At 63.4% G+C, this 20,794-nt stretch overlaps 1 protein-coding gene across 1 annotated transcript in view; it reads left to right on the top strand.

Annotated features, from left to right (window-relative positions):
- The window catches only part of ARAP1 (ArfGAP with RhoGAP domain, ankyrin repeat and PH domain 1), a 32,528-nt gene extending 18,009 nt beyond the window's left edge, over positions 1-14,519 (top strand). Inside the window, exons 13-33 of the mRNA XM_010576671.1 lie at positions 168-342; positions 2,084-2,218; positions 2,505-2,640; positions 3,227-3,329; positions 3,419-3,614; positions 3,954-3,999; positions 4,239-4,402; positions 4,665-4,877; positions 5,558-5,663; positions 5,936-6,083; positions 6,372-6,455; positions 6,628-6,696; positions 6,848-6,965; positions 8,081-8,194; positions 8,706-8,848; positions 10,772-10,854; positions 12,158-12,208; positions 12,543-12,606; positions 12,830-12,985; positions 14,205-14,243; positions 14,496-14,519. Coding sequence (XP_010574973.1) covers positions 168-342; positions 2,084-2,218; positions 2,505-2,640; positions 3,227-3,329; positions 3,419-3,614; positions 3,954-3,999; positions 4,239-4,402; positions 4,665-4,877; positions 5,558-5,663; positions 5,936-6,083; positions 6,372-6,455; positions 6,628-6,696; positions 6,848-6,965; positions 8,081-8,194; positions 8,706-8,848; positions 10,772-10,854; positions 12,158-12,208; positions 12,543-12,606; positions 12,830-12,985; positions 14,205-14,222 — 2,322 coding nt within the window. The 3' untranslated portion in view covers positions 14,223-14,243; positions 14,496-14,519. The remainder of the gene's footprint in view (positions 1-167; positions 343-2,083; positions 2,219-2,504; positions 2,641-3,226; positions 3,330-3,418; positions 3,615-3,953; positions 4,000-4,238; positions 4,403-4,664; positions 4,878-5,557; positions 5,664-5,935; positions 6,084-6,371; positions 6,456-6,627; positions 6,697-6,847; positions 6,966-8,080; positions 8,195-8,705; positions 8,849-10,771; positions 10,855-12,157; positions 12,209-12,542; positions 12,607-12,829; positions 12,986-14,204; positions 14,244-14,495) is intronic.
- The last annotated feature ends 6,275 nt before the right edge of the window (positions 14,520-20,794 follow it).

Raw genomic sequence — 20,794 nt, 5'->3', positions numbered from 1 at the left:
AGTTCCAGCCTCTTTGTCCTGCCGAGGCGGCCGGGAGGCGGCGGGGGTCCGGTTGCTCGCCGAGCTCCCACCCGGCTCCTTTTGCCGGTGTGGCTCCTCGCCAAGGGTCTCCTCCTTCTCCTCGGGAGCCTTCGGCCTCACCCGCCACCCTCCCGGCTTTGCCGCAGGCTCTGTGCGTGGCCGTCACCACCAGTGACCTGGCGGAGACGCAGGCTCTGCTCTTCTGCGGGGCGGCGGTGACCTGTGCCACCGGAGACCCCCAGTGCCCGACGCCCCTGGCCCTGGCCGAGAAGAGCGGGCAGAGGCTGCAGATGGAGTTCCTGCTCCACAACAAAAACTCCGGTAAGGGCTGACCCCTTGAAACCCCCATGGGCTTAAACCCACCGCTGGCATTCCTGGAGCCGGGGGAGAGAGCTGCTGGGGTGTCCCTGGGGACACAGGGATGTTTTGAGCCGGACTCGTCTCTGTGTCCTGCCCAGCAGATTCCTGGCATGGGGTTCTCCGGCTGCCTGGCGCTGCTGGGCTCTGTGCACCCCAGGAGAGGGGCTTTGGGAAGACCCCGTGCCCTTGGGTCAGGGCTGGGTGGGGGCCAGGGAGGAAGGCTCTATCCCAGCCAGGGACGCAGGTCCAGAGTCCCAGTGGGGATGCAGGCTGGTGCTCTGGGCACTGGGAGGGACTGGGCCAGCTCTGCCGCACCGTCCCGGCACGCTGCAGCCTCGGGGGGATGTACCCCTACCAGCCGGGCAGCCCCCACCTTCAGCATCCCCAAAAGGACCAAGGGGGATCTGACCGTTTTGCAGAGCATCCCCCTAAACCCCCCCCTCCCGTGCAGTTAATGTGCCCACGCCACCGAGCCCTGCTCCGGGTGGGCTGACGGCTCCCACGGGACTGATCCAGGCTCTAACACGGAGTGAGCCTCCGGCCCTGGAAAGCTCGGGCAGCTGGAATGGAGGTGTGCCGGGGCCGGCCAGCGCCTGCCGTAGCCGTCACCTCCCTCGCTGCCTCCGTGGCCAAGTCCGTCCCGCGGAAGCTGGAGTTTGCCCAGGGTTGGGGCTGGCCCTGCTGTTCCAGACATGTCAGCACAAAAGGGGTCTGGGAGGGCAGCGAGGCCTCCCGGCTGCCCCGGTGAGCTGGAGAAAACCAAATCCCTGAGCTCATCCTGCCGGGGCCGGCTCTGGCAGCCATCTCCAGAGTCCTGGGATTGCTGGGCTCGATGAGCCCAGCGCCATGTGTGGAGCCGGGCTGGGCTGGTGGAGCAGGGCTCTGCATCCTCCCGGGTTTCCCTGTCTCTAGAGCTCTGGGCAGCCCCGTGGTCCACCCTGGGGGTGCTTTAGGGGTGTCCCTGCACCCCGTTTCTGCCTGGTCCCCGGAGGAAATAGGGGGGTGCCTCTCACTGGCAGGCAAGCTGGGGAAACTGAGGCAGGGGGGACATGCCCATAGTCACACAGGGTGGCTGTGGCAGAGCCCTGGGCTGTTATTTCAGCTGCAGGACTGCGGTTGCTCTGCCCTTCTCCTCCCGCAGAGCAGCGGGGACCTGGGACAGCCCGGGAGAGACCTCGGCAGAGGGGGAGTCCAGTCCCCACCTTCCCAGAACTTCCTCATCCCGTCACAGCTCAGTGCTTGGGGCTAGTCTGCAGGGGGGGATGCGGGATGTGGGATGCAGGATGCAGGATGCCCTCCCGGCGGATAAGCCAGACCCCACTGACCCCGAGGCAGCCCCAGATTTGGGGGCCGGAGCTGCTCCTTGCACTCCAGCTGTGGCATGGTGGGGGCTGGCAGTGCAGCCTGTGGGATGCTTTTGGGCTCCTGCTTCTTGTGCTGAGCGGCGGACACACCCAGCTGTTTTGGGGGGCTGGCAGGGGGCAATGTGGCCGGTGTCACCACTGTCACCCTGTCCAGCTGGCTCCTTCACGTCACATCAGCAAAGCACCCAGGGAATGACATGGACCACTGTTACCCCATCCCTGACCCAGTGGGGTCCTGCTGCATCCTGCTGGGTCCCCACCAGCAGCAGTCTTGGGGGGCTTCTAAAGGGGGGGTGCACCCCCCAGCCCCCCATGACAGGCTGTCACCCCATTTGCAGAGACGCCGCGCCTGGAGGTGGGGGGCAGTGAGGAGAAGCCCTACTCGGTGCCCCTGCCCTCCGTCACCCACAATGGCTTCCTCTACAAGACCCCCTCCATGGCCAAACCCGTCAGTGAGCGGAAAGGCCAGGAAGGTACGTGGGGGCCCATGGGGCAGGGAAATAGGGGTGCAGGGGGGTGGGGGGCTCAGAACCAGCCCCAAAAGGGGTGCTGCTGGGGGGATTGCACCATCCCCTGCTCCCCAGGGCACTGCAAAGGCAGCAGGGAGGTGCAGCATCACCTGGCCACCCTGGTTGGAGTGGGGGGTCACAGTGAGTGGGCACCCAGTGGGTGCTGCAGGGCCACCCAGGCTGGGCTGGTGGGCGATCTTGGGCTGGCCGGAGCGTGCGGGGCTGCCCAGCACCATCCTGTGCCGCGCAGAGTTCAGCCGGCGGTGGTGCACGCTGCAGGACGGCGTCCTCAGCTACTACGAGAACGACCGCAATGCCATGCCCAATGGTGAGATCAAGGTGGAGGAGATCGTGTGCCTGGTGAACAACCCACCGAACGCCCATGGGTAAGGCTGTACCCCTACATGCAGCCCTATAGCACCCCAACATCCCCTCCGCTCCTGCAGGGCTGGGCATGGCCGCTCACAGGTGGTGGCATGGGGGGCTGCTGTCCCCAAGCTCACCGCTGGCCCCTCCAGCACTTGTGGCATGCCTGACCCAGCTGTCTTTGCAAGGAATCTGTGTAAACCCCTTTGTAACCCTTTTGCAACCCTTTGTAATTCCTTTGCAGCCCCTCTGCAAGCCCTCTGCAAGCCCTTTGCAATCCCTCTGCAGCTCCTTTGTGGACCCTCTGCAATCCCTTTGCGATCCCTTTGCAATCCCTCTGCAGCTCCTTTGTGGACCCTCTGCAATCCCTTTGCGATCCCTTTGCAGCTCCTGTGCTCCCCATCGGAGCGTGCACGGCAGCACAGGGATGCTGGAGGACCCAGAGGTGTGGGAGGGGGGATCCCAAACTGGATCAGCCGGTGGCAGAGCCGGCGGCAGACATGCCACAGGATACTCTCACCCCCGGGATGGGATGCCCCTGGTACCCAACCAGCTCCATCCCAACGCCTGCGGACGGCCAGGCTCCCCTTTCCCTCCCTCCCGCAGGATTGAGAGCACGTTTGAGATCTACATCGAGTCAGAGAGGCTCTACCTCTTTGGGCTGGAGAGCCCCGATTCCGCTCGGGAATGGATCAAGTCCATCGCCAAGGTAGGATGCGGTGGGCTGGGGGTGGCCAGGGGTGCCGGAGGGAGCCGGGTCCCGCGGCACTGATGGGTCCCTCTTCTCCCCCGGCTCAGTCCTTCGTCCATCCCCGCGCCGAGGAGCTGCTGGCTCTCGACTTCGAGCGGATCGGCCGGCTGCACTACAAGGGTGGCCTCAACCTGGAACGAGCCAAGGAGGGCTGGTTCGCCCTGGCTGGCTCCACGCTCCACGTCTGCTTCGAGGACAGCGAGCGGCAGGAGCCTCTCCAGCTGCGCAAGCTGCAGGAGCTCTGTGCGTGCCCCTGCCCCGCTACGGGGCCCCCCCCAGGCTGGGAGGGACCTTGGGGATGGGGGGTATCCCCCAAATTCTGCCCCGAGCAGCTGGGTTGCACCCCAGCTTTTGGTGGGAGGCTGGTGGATGCTGCTCTGATGGAGCGTGGGGTCCCTCCGCTGAGTGGGATGCAGCCACTCTTCCTCCTTTCCATCCTCTTCCTCATCCCTGGAAAGTCACTGCTTGTCCCATTTGGGCTGGAGCTGGACCCGTTGGCACTGCCCCCCATGGTGTGTGGGGCTGGGGGGGCCGGGGACCCCACGTTCCCGCAGGTGATGGGCTCTCTGCCTTCCCTTCCAGCCATCCAGGGAGACAATGAGGTGCTGGTGCTGGTGGAGAGGCGGAGGTAAGAACCAAGGCGGGGGGGGGCGGGTTAGACCCCTCCAGCAAATTATCACACCCTGCCCGAGCACCCCCCCTCATCCTGGGGTGCCTTGGCTCTCCCCACGGTGACTGGGGACCCCCAAAAGAGAGTCGGGACCATCCCCAGGCCCCCAGGGCCAGCCTTCCCAGGGGTCCTGGCCATGCAGTGGGTTTTGGGGGGGGCAGCTGGCCCCCCCCCACTGAGGCTGGGCTTGCCGGCAGGACGCTGTACATTCAGGGGGAGAGGAAGCTGGATTTCCTGGGCTGGGTCCACGCCATCCAGAAGGCTGCGGGCAGCGCGGGGGACACCTTGTCGGAGCAGCAGCTGACGGAGTCGGATGTCCCGCTGCTGGTGGACCGCTGCATCGACTACATCACCCAGTGCGGTACGTGCCATCGCTTATTGCCGGATGCTGGCGGGGACCAGAGCGCATCATTTGGGTCACCTCATCGGTGTGGTATGGCAGGCTGAGACCCGACACGCTTGCGACATGTGTTTCCCTCCCTGAGCATCCGCGCCAGCTCTGTGGGAGGGCTCCGGCTGGAGCAGGAATTTGGCTCCAGCCCGCAGCTCCTCGGCGGTCGCAGCAACACCTGCGGGGTGGGAAGTGCCGCGGTACCGGCTCATCCCCACCGGCTCTGCCGCAGGGCTGACATCCGAGGGCATCTACCGCAAGAGCGGGCAGAACTCGAAGACCACCAGCCTGCTGGAGATGCTGCGCCGGGACGCCCGCAGCGTCCGCCTGAAGGAGGGCGAGCACCAGGTGGACGACGTCGCCAACACCCTCAAACGCTTCTTCCGTGACCTCGGGGATGGGCTCTTCACCGGGCGATGGGGCCAGGACTGGCTGCGGGCAACGGGTGAGCCCTGGGGGGGCTGCTGGGTGATGGTGGGAGGAGGGGGTCGGGCTCCCCGGATCTGCTTGCAGCCCCATTTGTCCTCTCATCTGGGCTATGTGGTGGGGGGAACACATCTGGGCCCCACATGTTCTGGGGGCTCAAGCAGTGGGTGGGGAGTGGAGTGCATCCTCCCTGACCCCATGCAGCCCCGTGCTCCGGCATGGCTGGGGCTGAGACAGGGCAGAGAGCCAGACCCCTCCGCCCTTCACTTCTGGATCCGGCCCCTAAATACCAGTGTTGGATGCACCCAGCAGCTAAACAGCCATGAGCCACGCTGCTGTGCAGCTGGGATGGTCCAGCTCCATGGAGCTGGGATGTTCCAGCCTCGCAGAGCTGGGATGCTCTGGGCCCCATGGAGCTGGGATGCTCTGGGCCCCATGGAGCTGGGATGTTCCAGCCTCGCAGAGCTGGGATGCTCTGGGCCCCATGGAGCTGGGATGCTCTGGGCCCCATGGAGCTGGGATGCTCTGGGCCCCATGGAGCTGGGATGCTCTGGGCCCCATGGAGCTGGGATGCTCCGGCCCCAGAGTGGGGCAGAAGGGTCCCAGGTGGGGTCTAGAGAGGGGATGGTGGGGCTGTGGGTCTTAATCTCAACTTCATGCCCCTCCACGCTCATCTCCTCCCTCGTGCTCCTCTCGCAGCGCTGGAGGACGAGGAGGCAAAGATCAGCGAGTACCGGAGGCTCCTGGGCACCCTCCCCACAGTGAACCGGGCCACGTTGAAGGCGCTCATCAACCACCTCTTTCGGTATGGCGTGGGCGGCAGGTCCGCGGGACGGTGGAGCCCAGGCTCCCCAAGCCCCCGTGGGGCATTGCCCCGTCCGCTGCGGGGTCGTGGGGAGGCTGTGGGGCGGAGGAGAGCCCTCATCCCTTGGCTCACATCCCAAGCAAGGAAGGGAGGGGGATTTGGGGTCAAGCTGTGCCCAAAGCCAAGCATCACATCCTGGTGTGGGGGGCATTCCCCTTGGCAAGGCTGAAGGGGGGGGCCTGGGAGAGGAATCTTAATGGAGTTCCCTGTAGGGTTCAGCGCTTCTCTGGGGAGAACCAGATGAACACGCACAACCTGGCCATCGTTTTCGGGCCCACGCTCTTCCAGACAGACGGGAAGGACTACAAGGCAGGACGCGTGGTGGAAGACCTCATCAGCCATTATGTGAAGATCTTTAACGTAGGTTCACCCCACCTCTGGTGCTGCTCTGGATCAGGCTGACATGTGGACATTCCCAGGGGATGGGGAGGTGGAAAGAGGAGGAAGCTGTCTGCAGACATCTTGCTTTGGAGACAAGGGGAGGGGGGTCCATGTCCCTGCAAACCCTGGAGACACCTGAGCATGGAGGTGCCAGCACCGCTGGGCAGGGAAGAAGATTCCCCTGGGGATCCACGTCTGCTTCTGCAGTGGAACTTAAGGGTGGTCTGGTCAGCCCTGATGGCTCCCTGGGCTCCTCTTCTTTGGCAGGTCAACGACCAAGAGATGAAGAAGCAGCAGGACGAGATCATGGCCATCATGAAGATGCGGGAGGCAGCATCCAGTGGGACACAGGTGGGTCCTGGACATGAGGACCTTCCTGGGGCACCCTCTTTGCATGAGGACCTCAGTGCCTGCTCCAGCATCTCCTGGAGATGCCCCAGGCAGGGAGTGTCTGTGCTGGGTGGGGGGATCTAGCCCACATGTGGGAAGCTGCAGGTTGAAGTGCTTTGCCATTGCCCTCCAGCAAGCCGGGGACTTCATCTGCACTGTCTACCTGGAGGAGAAGAAGACGGAGGCAGAGCAGCACGTCAAGGTGAGCCCTGGGGAGCTCACAGAGGGGACAGGGACCCCCTGTTGCATGCCCAAATGTCTGTGGTGGCATGGGGAGATGCTTTGAGCTAGCACAAGGGTGGCACAGCCCTGGGCACTGGCTGATGGAGACCTGTCCCTTCCCTCCCTCCCAGATCCCAGCCACAATGACAGCTGAGGAGCTCACCTTTGAGATCCTAGACCGGAGGAAAATCGTCATGAAGGAGAAGGACTATTGGAGCTGCTTCGAAGTGAACGAGAGGGAGGAGGCAGGTTGGTGCAGGGGCATGAGGGTGGTGGGGATGGGGATGGGGATGGGGATGGGGATGGGGATGGAGATGGAGATGGAGATGGATGGGGATGGGGTCGAGAAGGCTCCCATGGAGACTGCACCATGGAGCAATGCTGATACAGGCTCCAGGCGCTCAGGAGAGGACGGCTGCAGTGCCGCAGCTTTGCTTGCCACATCCAGGTTGCAGGTGGCCGAGCACTGCAGATGGACGCGTGGTTTGGGCTAGGACCCGCAGAGCATCTGTCTGCATTCTTAGGGGTTCAAATGCTTTTGAAGTTTAATGGGGGTGTCTGGGCTCTCCGGCTACCCAAGGGGGCAGCCCTGGGGTGCCTGTAGGCAGCAGCAAGTGAGAGCTTGGTGTGAGCAGGATGAGCCCCTGGTCCTGCCAGCTGGTGCCTCGAGCTCCTGCCACCGACTCTCATGGGCTAAGCGTGCCTGGGGACCGTGCCTGGCAGGGAGACAGGCAGGGTGCTGATCCCAGCATCACTGAAAGCCTCTGCTGAGACATTTTGGTCCTTGCCAACCCCAAGCCATCAAGCTCTCTCCCCTCTGCTCAGGGAAGCACCATGTTCAGCCAAGCAACATCCAGCCCTTAAAAATAAAAAGGATCCTCAGGCTGTGCAGGGGCAATGATTAGCCGATTAGCCTAAAATTGAATATTCACCTATGAACTTCTATGAAATCCTTGACTCGCCCTTTGCTTGCATGGAAATGTGCATGTTTGAAATACCTCTGTGCATACTTTTGCATGCACGTGTGTAGATTACATACTGCCTACAGCAGCCTACGTTTTCAAAACATACATGTGTTGCAATTGCAATATCTGTTGGCAATTGTTCCTTAGCCACCTTCCAGTCCCCGCAGGTCCCCCGCTGCTCACGTACCATGGGCCAAAAGTCACCTCCCCAGGGGACAATTAGTAAGCAGCAGCACCGTGAAATGAATCCAATTAAAAGGCGATGGTGCTGCATGGGAGGTCTGCCCAGAGACAGGCAGGACCTTGGCAGACCCTCGGGACACATGTGTGACCCCCGCCTTGGTGGGTGCCAGCCCCTGGGGATGCTGCCTGACCCCTGCCTGTCTCCCTGCCCGACAGAACGGCCCTTGCACTACTCGGAAAAAGTTCTGCCCATTTTGCACTGCCTGGGAACAGAGAGCTACCTGGTGGTGAAGAAGCAGATGTCCATGGAGAACATGCTCATCTACCTCGGTGAGGAGCTGGGGGGGCCAGGGCCCGGGCAGGGAGAACAGGGATAGGGACGGGGCCAGGGATAGGGACGGGGATGGGGATGGGATGGGGATGGGGATTAGGACGGGGACAGGGATGGCGACAGGGATGGGGATGGGGACAGCTCCCTGTCCTGCCGGCTGTAACCCTGTGGAGAATCTCCATGGCATCAACCATCCCAAGGCTGCATCCTACCTGGCCGCGCAAGCAGAGCGGGCACCAGCCCCCTTAGTGTGTGGCTGGGAGCCCCCCAGTATGGGGTCGGGGCTGGATGCCATGCACAGTGCACTGGAGGAGATGGTCCTGCCTGCCCTGCCTGGGCTGGGAGCAGGCAGCGGCCGGTGGGCTGCGGTGCTGGGGGCGAAGGGGGGAGTTGCCCTTGCTGTTGCCCTTGCTATTGCCCTGCGGGACCAGGTCTAGCTGCACCCCGCGCCCTTCCTGGGGGGCCTGACCCCCCCTGGGGGGCCGGAGCCGCTCAGGCGTGTGCCCCCAGCCAGCAGAGTGGGCGACTGCAAGCACGGCATGATGAAGTTTCGGGAGGAGAGGAACCTGCTGGGGCTCGGCCTGAGCACCGGCTTCCACGACCGCTACTTCATCCTCAACCACACCTGCCTGCGCCTCTACAAGGAAGTGCGGGTGAGCCCTGCCTGCTGGCTGCCTGCGAGGCGACGCTCCCTTCCCCTGCCTGCCCTTCCCTTCCCTTCCCCTGCCTGCCCTTCCCTTCCCTTCCCTTCCCCTGCCTTCGCTTTCCTTCCCAGCTGTGCCGTCTTGTGACCCGGTGCCGGGAGTCCCTGAGGATGTGGGACCCATGTGGGCTGGAATCGCCCACCCATTGCAGGCAGCGATGGGGCTGGAATCCCACGGGCGTTGCAGGCAGCGATAGGGCTGATCCCAGAAGTGCTGTTGCTCTCCCGGACCCAGAGCTTTCCTGGAGCAGGTCCGGAGCTGGCTCTGAGTCAATGCAAGGGCTCAGGAGGGGAATGCTGGCGTGCCAGCACAGCTGGGATGCCATCTGCTCCCCACTCTTCTGTCCCTGGTTCCCCTGCCCTGGCTCCCTGGTGTGACACCCACTGCACATCGCTGCCTCCATCCCCCGTCCCCTGCCCGTAGGCAGCATAGGGTCTGCAGGGAGGTTGTCCCCTCTCCTCCCACTGCGGCTCGTCCTCTGCATCTGCTTTAACCCCCGTCATCTGTTGAACAGAGCCTGAAGCAGCGGACCCCCCTCTTGGAGAACGTGAGTAGAGGAGCCTGGGGGGCTCAGCCGAGGCGCGTAGGGGCTCCCGCGCCCTCTGCCCTTACAAGGCTGCCTGGGGTCAATCCCAAATCCAATCCCGCAGCACGCGTGTGCCGATCACCGCGCGCTCGTGGATGCAGCAGCCCGAGGCAATGGGATGCTGCCTGTGCTGGAGCTGCCCCCGTGCTGCTACCCCTCCACGTTAGCCCCCGGCATTGGGGGTGCATCAGCTTGCACCCCTGTAATCCGGGCTCCTCCGATTTGGGGGTACCGCTGCCCTTTGCTCCAGGCAACTGGAGATGGGGATGGGGAAGGGGAAGGGGCCGATGCTGTACAGAGGGGACGGGCTGAGCTGGCTCCCCCATCCCATGGGCATTGGATTGGGCTCTTGTAAGTCATGCCGCTTGCACGCGAACGCAGGTGGGCAGCTGTACAGGGTGGGGGGGTCCCCGTCATGTCGGCCGCTGCCAGGGCATGGCTTGTGTGGCATGGCGAGGTGCAGCCAGCATCGGGGAGGTCCCAGGCAAGAGGGGAGGGAGCTGCGGGGCTTTGGCCCTTCAAAACGTCTGCCAGCAAAGGGTGATGTCTGCACCGGCTGGCTGCCATGGCACAGACGACGGGGAAGGAGCTTGCTGGCACCGGTGGTGCCCTGGCTTTGCCGGGACATCCCGTTTTCCCCCCATCCCTCCCCTTGGGAGGCTGTTTGGTGAGGAAGGGTGCAGCTCACAGCCAGCACCCCAAAAGGGATGCTCCGATGCAGGGGGGAGCCCAGCACAGCCTAAGTGGGACAAGGGAGTCAGGGCACCCATCTTCACCCACCGCAGAGAGGTGCCCACCCACCATGGCGTGCCGGTGGTGGGACATTTGGGGATGTGGTCGGGGCAGAGAGCTGCCAGCAGAGCGGGGCTGCGGCTACTGCTGCCGTGGCTGTGATGCTGAGGAGGGACATGATGTGGGCGTCCCCACAGGGGACATCTAGTGCCAGGCTCTCGAGACCCCATCACAGCGTGCCAGTGCTGGTCCCAGCTCCGAAGGCAACTGGCACCATCTCTGAGGGACCCCGCCGCAGGGAGAGCCCTCCTGTGTCCCCTCCTTTCTACCCGTGGCCTCTGCCGTGGGCGATGGGCACCCGCTCTGCCCTCATCAAGCCCAGACCTGGGCTGAGCCCCTTCCCCTTCCCCGTCACCGCATCCCTACAGCTTCTCCTCCCTGCCTGCTGGGGGGACAAACCCCATCCCGGCACGGTGTGGGCTAGAGTGGGGGGGGACGGGTGGCGAAGGGTCCGGCAGCCCCCAACCCGGTGCTGGGTCGCTCTTCTCCCCCAGAGCCACAAGCCGGAGAAGGAGTGGCCCGTCAGGAACCTGAAGGTCTACCTGGGCATGAAGAAGAAACTTCGGCCCCCAACGTGGTGAGCAGCAACGTGGTGCCCTGCTGGGCTGGGGACAGGGATGAGGATGGGGACAGGGATGAGCGTGGGGATGGATGGGGATGGGGATCAGGATAGGGACAGGGATGGGGACAGGGACAGTTTTGGCTGCTGGGACACATCTCCTGCTGGCCGTGCCTTTTGCCACCAGATGTCAGAGCAGCCTCGGAGGACGCTTCTGCAGCCTGCGTGAGTGCATGTGAGTGTGTGCATATGGGTGCGTGCATGTCAGCGAGCTGCGTACATGTGTGTGTGCATGCATGTCAGTGTGCATGTGTGTGCATATGAGTGCATGGGCATGTGTGTGTGTGTATGCACGTCAGCAAGTTGTGTGTGTGCATGCATGGCGGCATCTGTGTGCATCTGAGTACACACACGCATGTGTGCGGGTCTATGGGTGTGTGCATGTGAGTGTGTGCATGCACATGCATACATGTGAGCATGTGCATGCGTGTGCACATGAGTGCAAGCGCATGTCTGTGTGTGCATGTGAGCACATGTGACGAGCCACGCAGGCTTGCTGGGAGGCTTCCAATCCCCATGCTCCAGGGCCACTCTGCACTGTGGGGGCAGGAAACCTGTGTGTACATACATGTGTACATGTGTGTATGCACGTGAGCGTGCAAGGCCGTGACCCTGACCCCCAGGGGTTTGGGTGTGTGCCACAGTGCCAGGCAGCATTGCTGCAGGTCTTGGGGTGGGCTAGCAGCAGCTGGGGCTTTGGGTCAGGGCTGGGGCCAGGGGGGGCTCCCCCCAGCACTGCGCAATGGCTGGTGCCCTGGCCAGGCATTGCAGGGACATTTGGGCATAGCTGAGGCCAGGCGGGAGCTGAAAGGTGACAGAGCATGACCACGAAAGAAATATCATCAGCAAAAGGACTGGCTCAGATAGCTGCACCTGTGCCTGTCCTGCTGGACTGCAAACTGGTGCAAACTGGGAAGGACTCAGGGCCATTGCCCGCTGCTTTACTGGCCCTGAATCGCTGCGCAGCATTGCGTCGAGCTGATAAATCCGATGGGAACCTGTCCTGGGCACCCAGCAGTGGAGGGCTGCGGGGGCTTGCAGGGCTGGAGGCAGCTTGCAAGGATGCAGGTGGCTCGCAGAGGTACAGGTGGCTTGCAAGGAGGAGGGTGGCATGCAGGGACGTGGGTGGTTGTAGGGGTGCAGGTGGTTGTAGGATTGGGGGGGTTTGCAGGGACGGGGGCTTTGCTGGGGTACTTTGGTACCTGGAGTGGTGGAGCCGAGGGTGGCGTTCGCCTTCATGGTTTCACTTCTCCCCTTCCAGCTGGGGCTTTACGGTCTTCTACGAGAACGAGAAGCACGAGAAGCAACAATGGTAAGGGAAGGGGTGGACACAGTAACACTAAACTAATCCCCCAGGACTGACGGACACGCTGCCGGGGCAGCTGCTCTCCGGAGCCGGCATACCTTCACCGCAGAGGGTGTAGATGGGGATTTCTGTGGGCAGAGCCTGTCTGGGCGCCCGTGGACCTGCTCAGGGTACCACCGGTGTCCGTGGCTGTCACCCTTGTCCACTTTGGTCCCCTGAGATCTGCAAGACCCCATGCAAAGCAGCGGCTGGGGCGCCGGCTCCATCCCCAACAGAACCCGGAGCAGCCGTGTGTCCCTCCCCGCCGTCCCCGCTGGCCGCTGACGCCGTGTCCCCGCAGGTACCTGTGCTGTGACACCCAGGCCGATCTCCGGGAGTGGTTTGCCACCTTCCTCCACGTGCAGGTAGGGATCGGGCAGGCTGCCCGCAGGCAGGCAGTGGGCACAGGACTGCACGCCGTCCTCCAAGAGCTGGGCTCGGAGGGATGCTTGGCTAGCAGAAACCCTTCGGGGTATCCAAGCATCCCTAAATACCGGCAACCCAGGGCGGAGGAGAGATCCCCGGGTGGCTGAGGACCAAAAAGTCAGTCTCCAGCCCTCCTTCACCCCCTGTCCCCTCTGTCCCCAGAACGGCGGGGCCCTGTGGCCCTCGGAGACCTCCAAGGTGCGGGCGTCGCGGTCGCAGCAGGACTCCAGGTTGGGTAACATCTCCCTCATCCCACTGCGGGGCAATGAGAGTGAGATGAGGAACAGTGTGGCTGCTTTTGCTACTGACCCGCTAACCGTGAGTGAGACGGGGGTGCTGGGGGGGGGGTTGTCCCTCTGCGTGGGGGCTGCATCTCCCCTGCATCACACACTGGGGGGTCCTGGTCCTCAAACTTGGGGAGGGGAGAGTGGTGTCCCTGCTCCCATTCCTTATGTACCAGTATCAGCCTCTGGTCACCCCAGAGAGAGTTTGGGGGGGAGTGACTGATCCTTGGGGTGCTCTGTCCGGCATCGGGGCCTGTGGGTGGTCTCCTGGGTGCAGGGGTGTCCCAAACCGTGTGATGCAAGAAGAGGGGATGCTGCCAGGCTCCTGATTTTTCCTATAACAGGGGTGGGTTTCTCTGAAATGCCACCCCGATCACAAAATCAGTCCCCCCCTCCTGTTGTCCTTCTGTCTGTCTGTGCAACAGCCGTCCTCCCCGGGGGCTGTCGCACACTGGGCATCCCCCCGCCACCCCGGTGCTGGCCGTGGGTGTCGGAGCCTTGCTCAGCCACAGGGCCCACTGGTGTGGCCGGCCGGTGGTGGGACAGAGCTGCTCCGGTCCCACCGCGCCCGAGCCGATCCCTTGGGCCCTTGTTGCTGTTATAAACCTGAGGATGCTGCTGTGCCGGGGACGGGGACGGGGGGGGAAGATCCTACCACCAGCATTGGTTGTGCGTTGCCCAATGGGTGTCCAAGGGTGCCCCAAGGGCTGGGAGCAGCACCGTCACCGCTCCGGTGGCCCCTGCCTTGTGCCTGTCCCCTGGGATCAGGTCTGCCGGGGAGCCCTGCCCCAGGACCCCCACCCAGGCTCAGGTTTATAACGAGGAGGGGGATCAGCAGCGGGGAAGCTCCTCCGGGGCTTTGCGGTGGGCTGTGCTTTGCGGTGTGCGTGTGCCAGCATGCGAGGCACGGACGTCCCTGCCCGCTCCTCCGGTCCGAGCTCAGACCCCCGCCCCTGGCAGGGGGGTCTCTGCACCCCAAGGCCATGGAGCAGCGGCTGGCGTGGTCCAGGGCAAGGGACCAGCACCCCGGGGCTCCCAGGGGACAGTGCTGTGGGCGTCCTCCCCACCGCGGTCCCAGCGTGGGATGGGGTGGCTGGCACCGCAGCTGGGAGGATGTGCTGGGAATCACGGTTCCCCTTCCTCTGGGTTTTCTCCCCCATCCCCTGTTGCCTCCCCCCCCCGGGCACGGTGCTGCCGGTGATGCCCAGACACGGAGGAGGCTGAGGATTAACGTGTCTGCTCTCTGTCCCCAGCTCCTGCGAAACGTCTGAGCTGGAAGCCTGACACGCTGGGTGAGCATCCCTCCCTGCCTGCAGCCCCTGCCCCAGCCCCGGCACGCAGGCAGGGGAGGCAGCGGGAGGTGGGAGCCGATGGCTTTGGCTGTCGCATTGCCACCCTGGCTTGGGGACCCGGGCACATGCATGCACGCACGCACGCACGGTTGTGCCCCCCCACCCACGCATATCCCCCTGCAAGGTGGGAGGGGGACAGATATGGCAGCCCCCTCCCCTTCACCGACCCTTTGCTCTCCGCTTGTGCTGCAGGTTCGTCCGCAAGTGGGGCAGCCCTCGGGGAGCTGTGCCAGCCCTGCACCTCGGCACCTGCCGGGGTTCCCGCTGGCTCCGGAGCCTCCGCCAAGGCCCTCTCGCCTCCCCCCGTGGTGACCCATGGGCAGCCAGGAGGGGAAACGGCAGCGAGGCCACCCACCCGCCGGCGGAACAGGTCTCGGGAGCCACAGCCAGGCAGCCCACGGGGACCGGGCAGTGCCAGCCCATCCGACCCCGCACCCCACGCCCCGGCTGCTTTCGGCTGCCGCTTCTGCTCCGAGCTCCAGGCAGAGAGGCAGAGCCCGGCCGGCCACCCCGGCACAGCCGCAGGACGAAGGCTGCGGCCGGAGGCTCTTGCTTTTCCTCCTCCTCCCTCTATTTTTTAAGTCTCTCATCTTTAAAATGACAAGGCAGGCGGGAGCAGCCCTTCCCATGGGATGCACGCCCGGCTCTGGGTACCAGCATCATGGTGCTCCCATCACTCCTGGGGGGGGGGGGGCCCCATCCCCGGGGTCCCCTCCATGCTGGGCAGGGCGTCAAGACCCTCTGCAGCCCCCCAAATTGGGGAGGGGGTGTATCTGGCCTCTGTCCCCCTCCAGCTCCAGCCTCTACTTGAGCGGGGGGGACAGGATGGGGGGCAGCAGGAGCTGCCCCCACTTCCCGCTGCCACCTCTCGATGATATTAAAGGTCTCGGGGAAATGGTGTGGAGGTGTCCGTGTCTCTGCCGGCCACACGGGGTGGGGGACAGCGGGAGCTGGTGAGCCCATGGGTGATGCCACAGAGCAGGCAGCGAGCTGCCAAGCCGCTTTTGGGGACAGAGTGGTGGCACCCCAGTCTCGACGGTTCTCTGCCGTGCCCAGCCCCGGGATCACCGAGCCCTGCCCATGCCGCTGGGATGCTGTGCCAGTGCTGAGGTGTTGGCACACTGGGATGGAAGGTGGCTGCTGGGGGGGGTGAGCGTTTGGAGTTCCCCTGCCTGCACCCACCTTCCCGTGGCATCGCATCTGCCGCTCGCAGGACGGCTCTGCTTCCCTGGGTGCCAGCAAGGACCGGAGCGGCCCTGGGGACATGCCCAGGAGTGGTGGCATGTTCCTTCACAGGGAGATGGGGAGCAGCGGAGCGGGTGTGGGGGGGCAGGAGGGCCGGGCTGGACTGCTACTGTGGGTCACTGTGGCTGGGTGGGGGGGGCAGTGAGATGGGCACTGCCCTGGGGACTGCTGGGGGCACCCGCCAGGGGCTGCGTGGGGCTGGTGCAGGGTGCTGGGTACAGCCCAGGGTGCAGCCTGTGTGCCAGGTCCTGCTCGGCAATGCATCCCACAGCCCTGTGCTTGCTGTGGCCATGGCCACCCCATGCTACACCCAGGGCCAAATCCGCCCTAAACCCATGGCCAAGCCCAGCCTAAACCCACAGCCAAACCCATGTTAAACCTACAGCCACTTGGTGCTGCTCCATAACAGCCGCTGTCATGGGGAGGATGAATGTGCATGCAGGAAGGTGCGTGTGCAAGCATGTGTGTGCATGTGCATGCACAAGGACACGTCTGCAGGTGTGTTTCAGGGAGTGGTGCCCTGCAGCATGAGGCACCATGGGCATTTGAATGCCAGAGGTAAGGAGCTGCCTATTTACGCTCTGCGCAGGCAGAGCAGGCTCCTCGGAGCACGGCACCCCCAGGAATTCCTCCCCGACACCCGTGTCAGCCCCACAGCACGTGGCTGATGCCACGCATGACCACTGCCTGCTGCTGTCCACAACCTTGGCCCTTGCCATGAAAACTATTGGAGCTCCACCTCGCAGCTGTCCTTGCTGGGAGCGTCCTTGGAGCTCAGCCTGGGTGGCAGGAGGTAGCTGTCCCTCTGCCTGGTCCACGTCCCCAGGGGTGCAGGGATGCAGGGGGCTGGGAGCATCGCTTGCCCGCTGAGCTGCCTGCAGTGGCCCTGGGTGGGGGTGTCCCACGGTCCCCTCCATGCGATGAGCCCCCCCGGGGGGGCCGGGCGGTGAGTCATGTGTGGGAGAAGGCTGTCAATCACCTGCAGGCGCTGGCGGGGCTGCAGGTTTGCGGCAGTGGTGCTGGCGGCGTCACCCGCGGCGCTGCAAGGGGTGGTGGAGCGGCCGAGATGGGAGATGGAGGGCAGGCACCCGCATCCCCACCGCCCCACGACACCACCCCCCCGCACGCCTCGGCTTTGCCTGCGTGTGGCTCGGGCCCCTGGTCGCCGTGCCTGGGTGAGGACCCGGGTGTTGGGGAGGGGGGAAGAACCTTTGCCACCCCCGGCCCCGTGACCCCTCTCCCTTTCTGCTGTGCCGGGTGGTCCCATGGGGCTGCTGGTGCGCCAGGCTCTGCAGGCAGAGCGCCCTGCAGGGGAGCGGGTGCCTGACATCAAAGCCCAGTGATGCGCCATGAAATGCCATTAGTGCTCAGCTTTGTCCAGACACTCATCCATCCATCCATCCCCCATTCATCCATTCATCCATCCATTCATCTATCCATCTCACCACCCCTCTACCCCTCCACCCACCCATCAGCAGCCTACCTGTCCCTCCAGTCGTGCCCTTGTCCATCTGTCCTTCTTCTCATCTTTTCATCACCAGGACAGCCAGCCACTCTCACGCTGCCCTGTTCTAGGAGCCAAGCAAGATCTTCTTGGCCCCCAAACCAGCTGAGCTCCCGCTAATGGCTGTTGTGTATGTAATGTGTGCTCAGTGTACACAACGTGCGCTCAGTGCATGCAACACATGCTCAGTGTCTGCAGCGTGCCCACTGTCTGTAACATGCGCTCAGTGCCTGCGTTTTTGCACATGCCCTCGATGTCTGCAGCGGGCGCTCAGTGTTGCATGTGCGCTCAGCCCACACACATGCTCGTCCGCAACGTGCTTGGTGTCTGCATGTGCTTGTGCACTCCCAGTTTGCACACACACACACGCAGTCTGCGCACGCGTGGGGCGTTTGCACGTGCATTTAGTGTCTGACCAGGCGCTCGGTGTCCGCGCGTACGCCGGGTTTCTGCGGCGTGCCCTCGGTGTCGGCGCTGCCCTCGAGGGCTGCACACGGTGGGAGACGCAGCAGCGCAGCCCCCAGAAAGGGGAGCGGACCCCAGCGTAGCTCCTCGGGGCTGGCCTTGTCCCCCCGAGGGCAGCTCATGCTCTGGGGCTGCGCTGCAGCCTGGCTCATGTTGCACAGAGAAGATGCTCCGAGCCGCAGCCATGGCTTGGCCTGGGGCTGATGCCCCAACATCAATACCTATGGTTTCCATAGTGTCCTGGATCCCACGAGCATGAGATTTGGGGTTCCCTTCATCTCCATCCTTGGGGAAAGAATGGGCAAGGAGCTCCCGATGGACCACCTGAGGGGAGCAGGCAGGAGCTGCTGGGATGCAGCAGGGATGCTGGGGACCCCCTGCCCTAACGTCCCCGAGCCCAGGGAAGGCATGAAGGGGCCAGGGCGCTTTGGGGCAGCAGCTCCACAGCTGCACCGAGCTGGTGTGTGCTCAGCCTTGGCCCTGTCATGGGAGGAAGCCCAGCCAAGAGCCTGTCTCTCAAGAGCGGGATGGATGGAGCCTACCTACACCTCCCCTCTATATATAGAGCTGCGGAGGCGAGCGCCATGTGATACCTTGTACAGACAAGTGATTAATTGTGGAGTCATTTACAAACAACTTAATAAATTCCTGACATCGGCAGTGTTTTAGCACGTGAGGGTGATTTCTAGCCCCTCCGCAGCTGCCGGCTGGAACCCGGTGCCTCCTCCCGGGGTGCGGGAGCCCTCGGCACGTGGCTGAACCGGTGGCATCCCTGCTCTTGCCTGTGGTCTGGCGGTGCCAAGAGCGTCAGTGATTTTGTGTGTCAAACACACGGATTAGGTAATTGCCAGGCAAGAGATACTGCCGAGGTGGCACAGAGCACACACCAGGAACTTGCATGCCACCAAGGACGATGCTCGAGGGCTTGAAGCCAGCCCCCGGCTTTCCTCTGCCCTCAGCTGGTGGAGGGCAAGTCCCTGAGGGCTCATCCCTTTGCAGAGGGGGAAACTGAGGCACAGGGCACCCCTCAGCCCCGTAGTGTGCAGAGTATATAAAATACACTGCTATGGGTCTATTTTAACCCAGTGTTTGCTTTTCTGAGCAATGCTCCCCTGCTCCCCAGGGCCGTGCCGTGGCCCCGGCCCCTCCTGAAACAGCCCCAACCAGCTCCCACGGGTCCCGGGTGGGCGAGCGGTGGGGATGTGAGGGCTGCACCCGAGAGCATGGCAGGCGTGTGCTGCCTGCCCTGGGAAATGCTTGCCCAGGATGCTGCCATTCCTGGGGTGCCTGCCCCATCCTCATCTTGGGTACCCTAAGGGGGAGCCGGGCAATGCCAGCAGCCCGGTGCAATGCCGCAGACATCCCATGGCACACGTATGAGTTGTCCCCACGGGCCCCCCTGTACCAGGCCAGCTGTGTCCCCCACGTGTATCCCGCACCACGTCCTGCCGAGCGGCTGCTTTTCCCCCCACCGTGGTAATGAACTCAGCAGATTATCAGCTCCCAGATTTAATAGAGGCGCAGCCACACTCCAGCAGACTTTAAAACAGTCATTATTTCATCAGCAGCCCCATTAAACTGTCACCAGCTTTTTTCAGGCTCTCTCACATTTTTTTTCCCCTTTCTTTCCCTCCCGCCTTTTCCCCATCCCTGTTTTTTTTAATCAGAGCATGGAGCTACCTCCCTGCTCAGGATGCTACTGAAGGGTGACCAGGGATGGAGGATCACCACCTCCCTCTGCTCTCAGTTTACCCATCCATAAAATGGGCTCTAGCTGGGGAAGGATTTGGGGAAACATGCTGAAAATGTAACCGACAGCCCTGCTCCCCGAGCCGGCCCCCACCCCTCCAGCAATTCTGCTTGTTTCAGCCCAGCCAGAGCATGAGAAGGGGCTCTCAATGGTGGAGAATGGGGATAAGAGCCCCTTGGAGGGTTTTAAGAGCATAAAGTGATGGGGAAGGGGAAGGGCCCCACAGCTTGAAGCCTTTTATCCATCCCCATGCTCCCCCCCCACTCCCCACGCTCCCCTCCTCCCTCCCCAGCAGCCGCCCACTCGCCACTCCTGGCTTAATAGGAAAAATAAAGGAAATTTCAATAACTAAATAAATGTCGAGCAGGCGCAGGGAAGAAGGGCGTGCAGTGGTGGGTTGTGCCTGGGGAAATGCCGCCCGCAGGCAGAGTGCTGGGGTCCCGTGGGATGGGGGGATCCACCTCTCCCGACTCCCGTGGGGCACCAGCAGTGCCGTGGGGGCTCGGAGCCAAGTGCCGGTGATGGGTGTCAGGGACTCAGCACCTTGGAGGGATAGAGAAAGAGGGGTTTGGGAGGGCGGCTGCTCTTGGCTTGGCATGACCAAAGCTGGCCAAGAAGTCATGGCCAACGCCAGCTGGTGGTGAGTGGCAGAGGCGGGAGGCAAACTAGGATTTTCTTGGGTCAGAGGGACCCCCCACCAGCACCACAGGGTGGTCAAGGACCCGTCCCGATGCCAGTGCTCTTTTTGGGAGCATGGGGGGACAGGAGGGACATGCCGCTCCCCAGGGACCGCAGGGCTTTGGTGATGCTGGGGGCAGCCGGTGACACAGCCCCGTGCCCCCCTCCAGCAGTGGGCATGGTGGGAGCAGAGCGGGCAGCCCCCGGCACAGGCAGCTGCCAGACCTCTGCCCAGCCCGCAGGCAGCGTTGCCAGATGCAAACGGTGCCGCTACATCCAGAAGACCCAGGGAAGGATGCTCCGGCCGTTCCCTCTGCGGCTGAGCAGCCGGGTTTCTAGGCCAGGCTTGCCAGGGCGGCTGGGGGGGGGCACCAGCACTGCTGCTATGCTGGGCACAGCAGCCTGATTTCAGCAAAGCCCCGGGGCCCTGGCTCCTCGCCCCACTGGCAGCAGCAGCACGGGGCTGTTTTTCACCCGCCTTTGTCACGCTTGCTGTGAGGAGGAGCTGGGCTTGTCTTTCTCCATTAAGGCGACGTCAATTGGAATTTATTTAAAAATAACAGAGCTTTCAATCTCTCTGTTAGCATCGCCTCCCACCCCGGCCACCCTGCGGTGATGCTCCTGGGCTGTCAGCCGGGAGAGATCCCTGCTCCAACCCCGTCTGGGGCTGGACACAGGGCAGGGACCAGTGCCGAGCCAGCAGGATGGGATCCCCAGAGACATGTGTGCAATGTGGGACATACAGATATATCTAATTACTGACTCAGCATGGCCCTGGGCTGCTGGGTTGATCCTGCAGCCAAACCCGGTTTGCATCCTTAGAGGAGCAGGCACAGATTTGCTTCTCCA

The sequence above is a fragment of the Haliaeetus leucocephalus genome, unplaced genomic scaffold, assembly GCF_000737465.1.
Source record: "Haliaeetus leucocephalus isolate CR32 unplaced genomic scaffold, Haliaeetus_leucocephalus-4.0 Scaffold536, whole genome shotgun sequence".
NCBI classification, from domain to species: domain Eukaryota; kingdom Metazoa; phylum Chordata; class Aves; order Accipitriformes; family Accipitridae; genus Haliaeetus; species Haliaeetus leucocephalus.
Note: the sequence above shows the minus strand (reverse complement) of the source record. Positions and strands in the feature narration are given on the sequence as shown.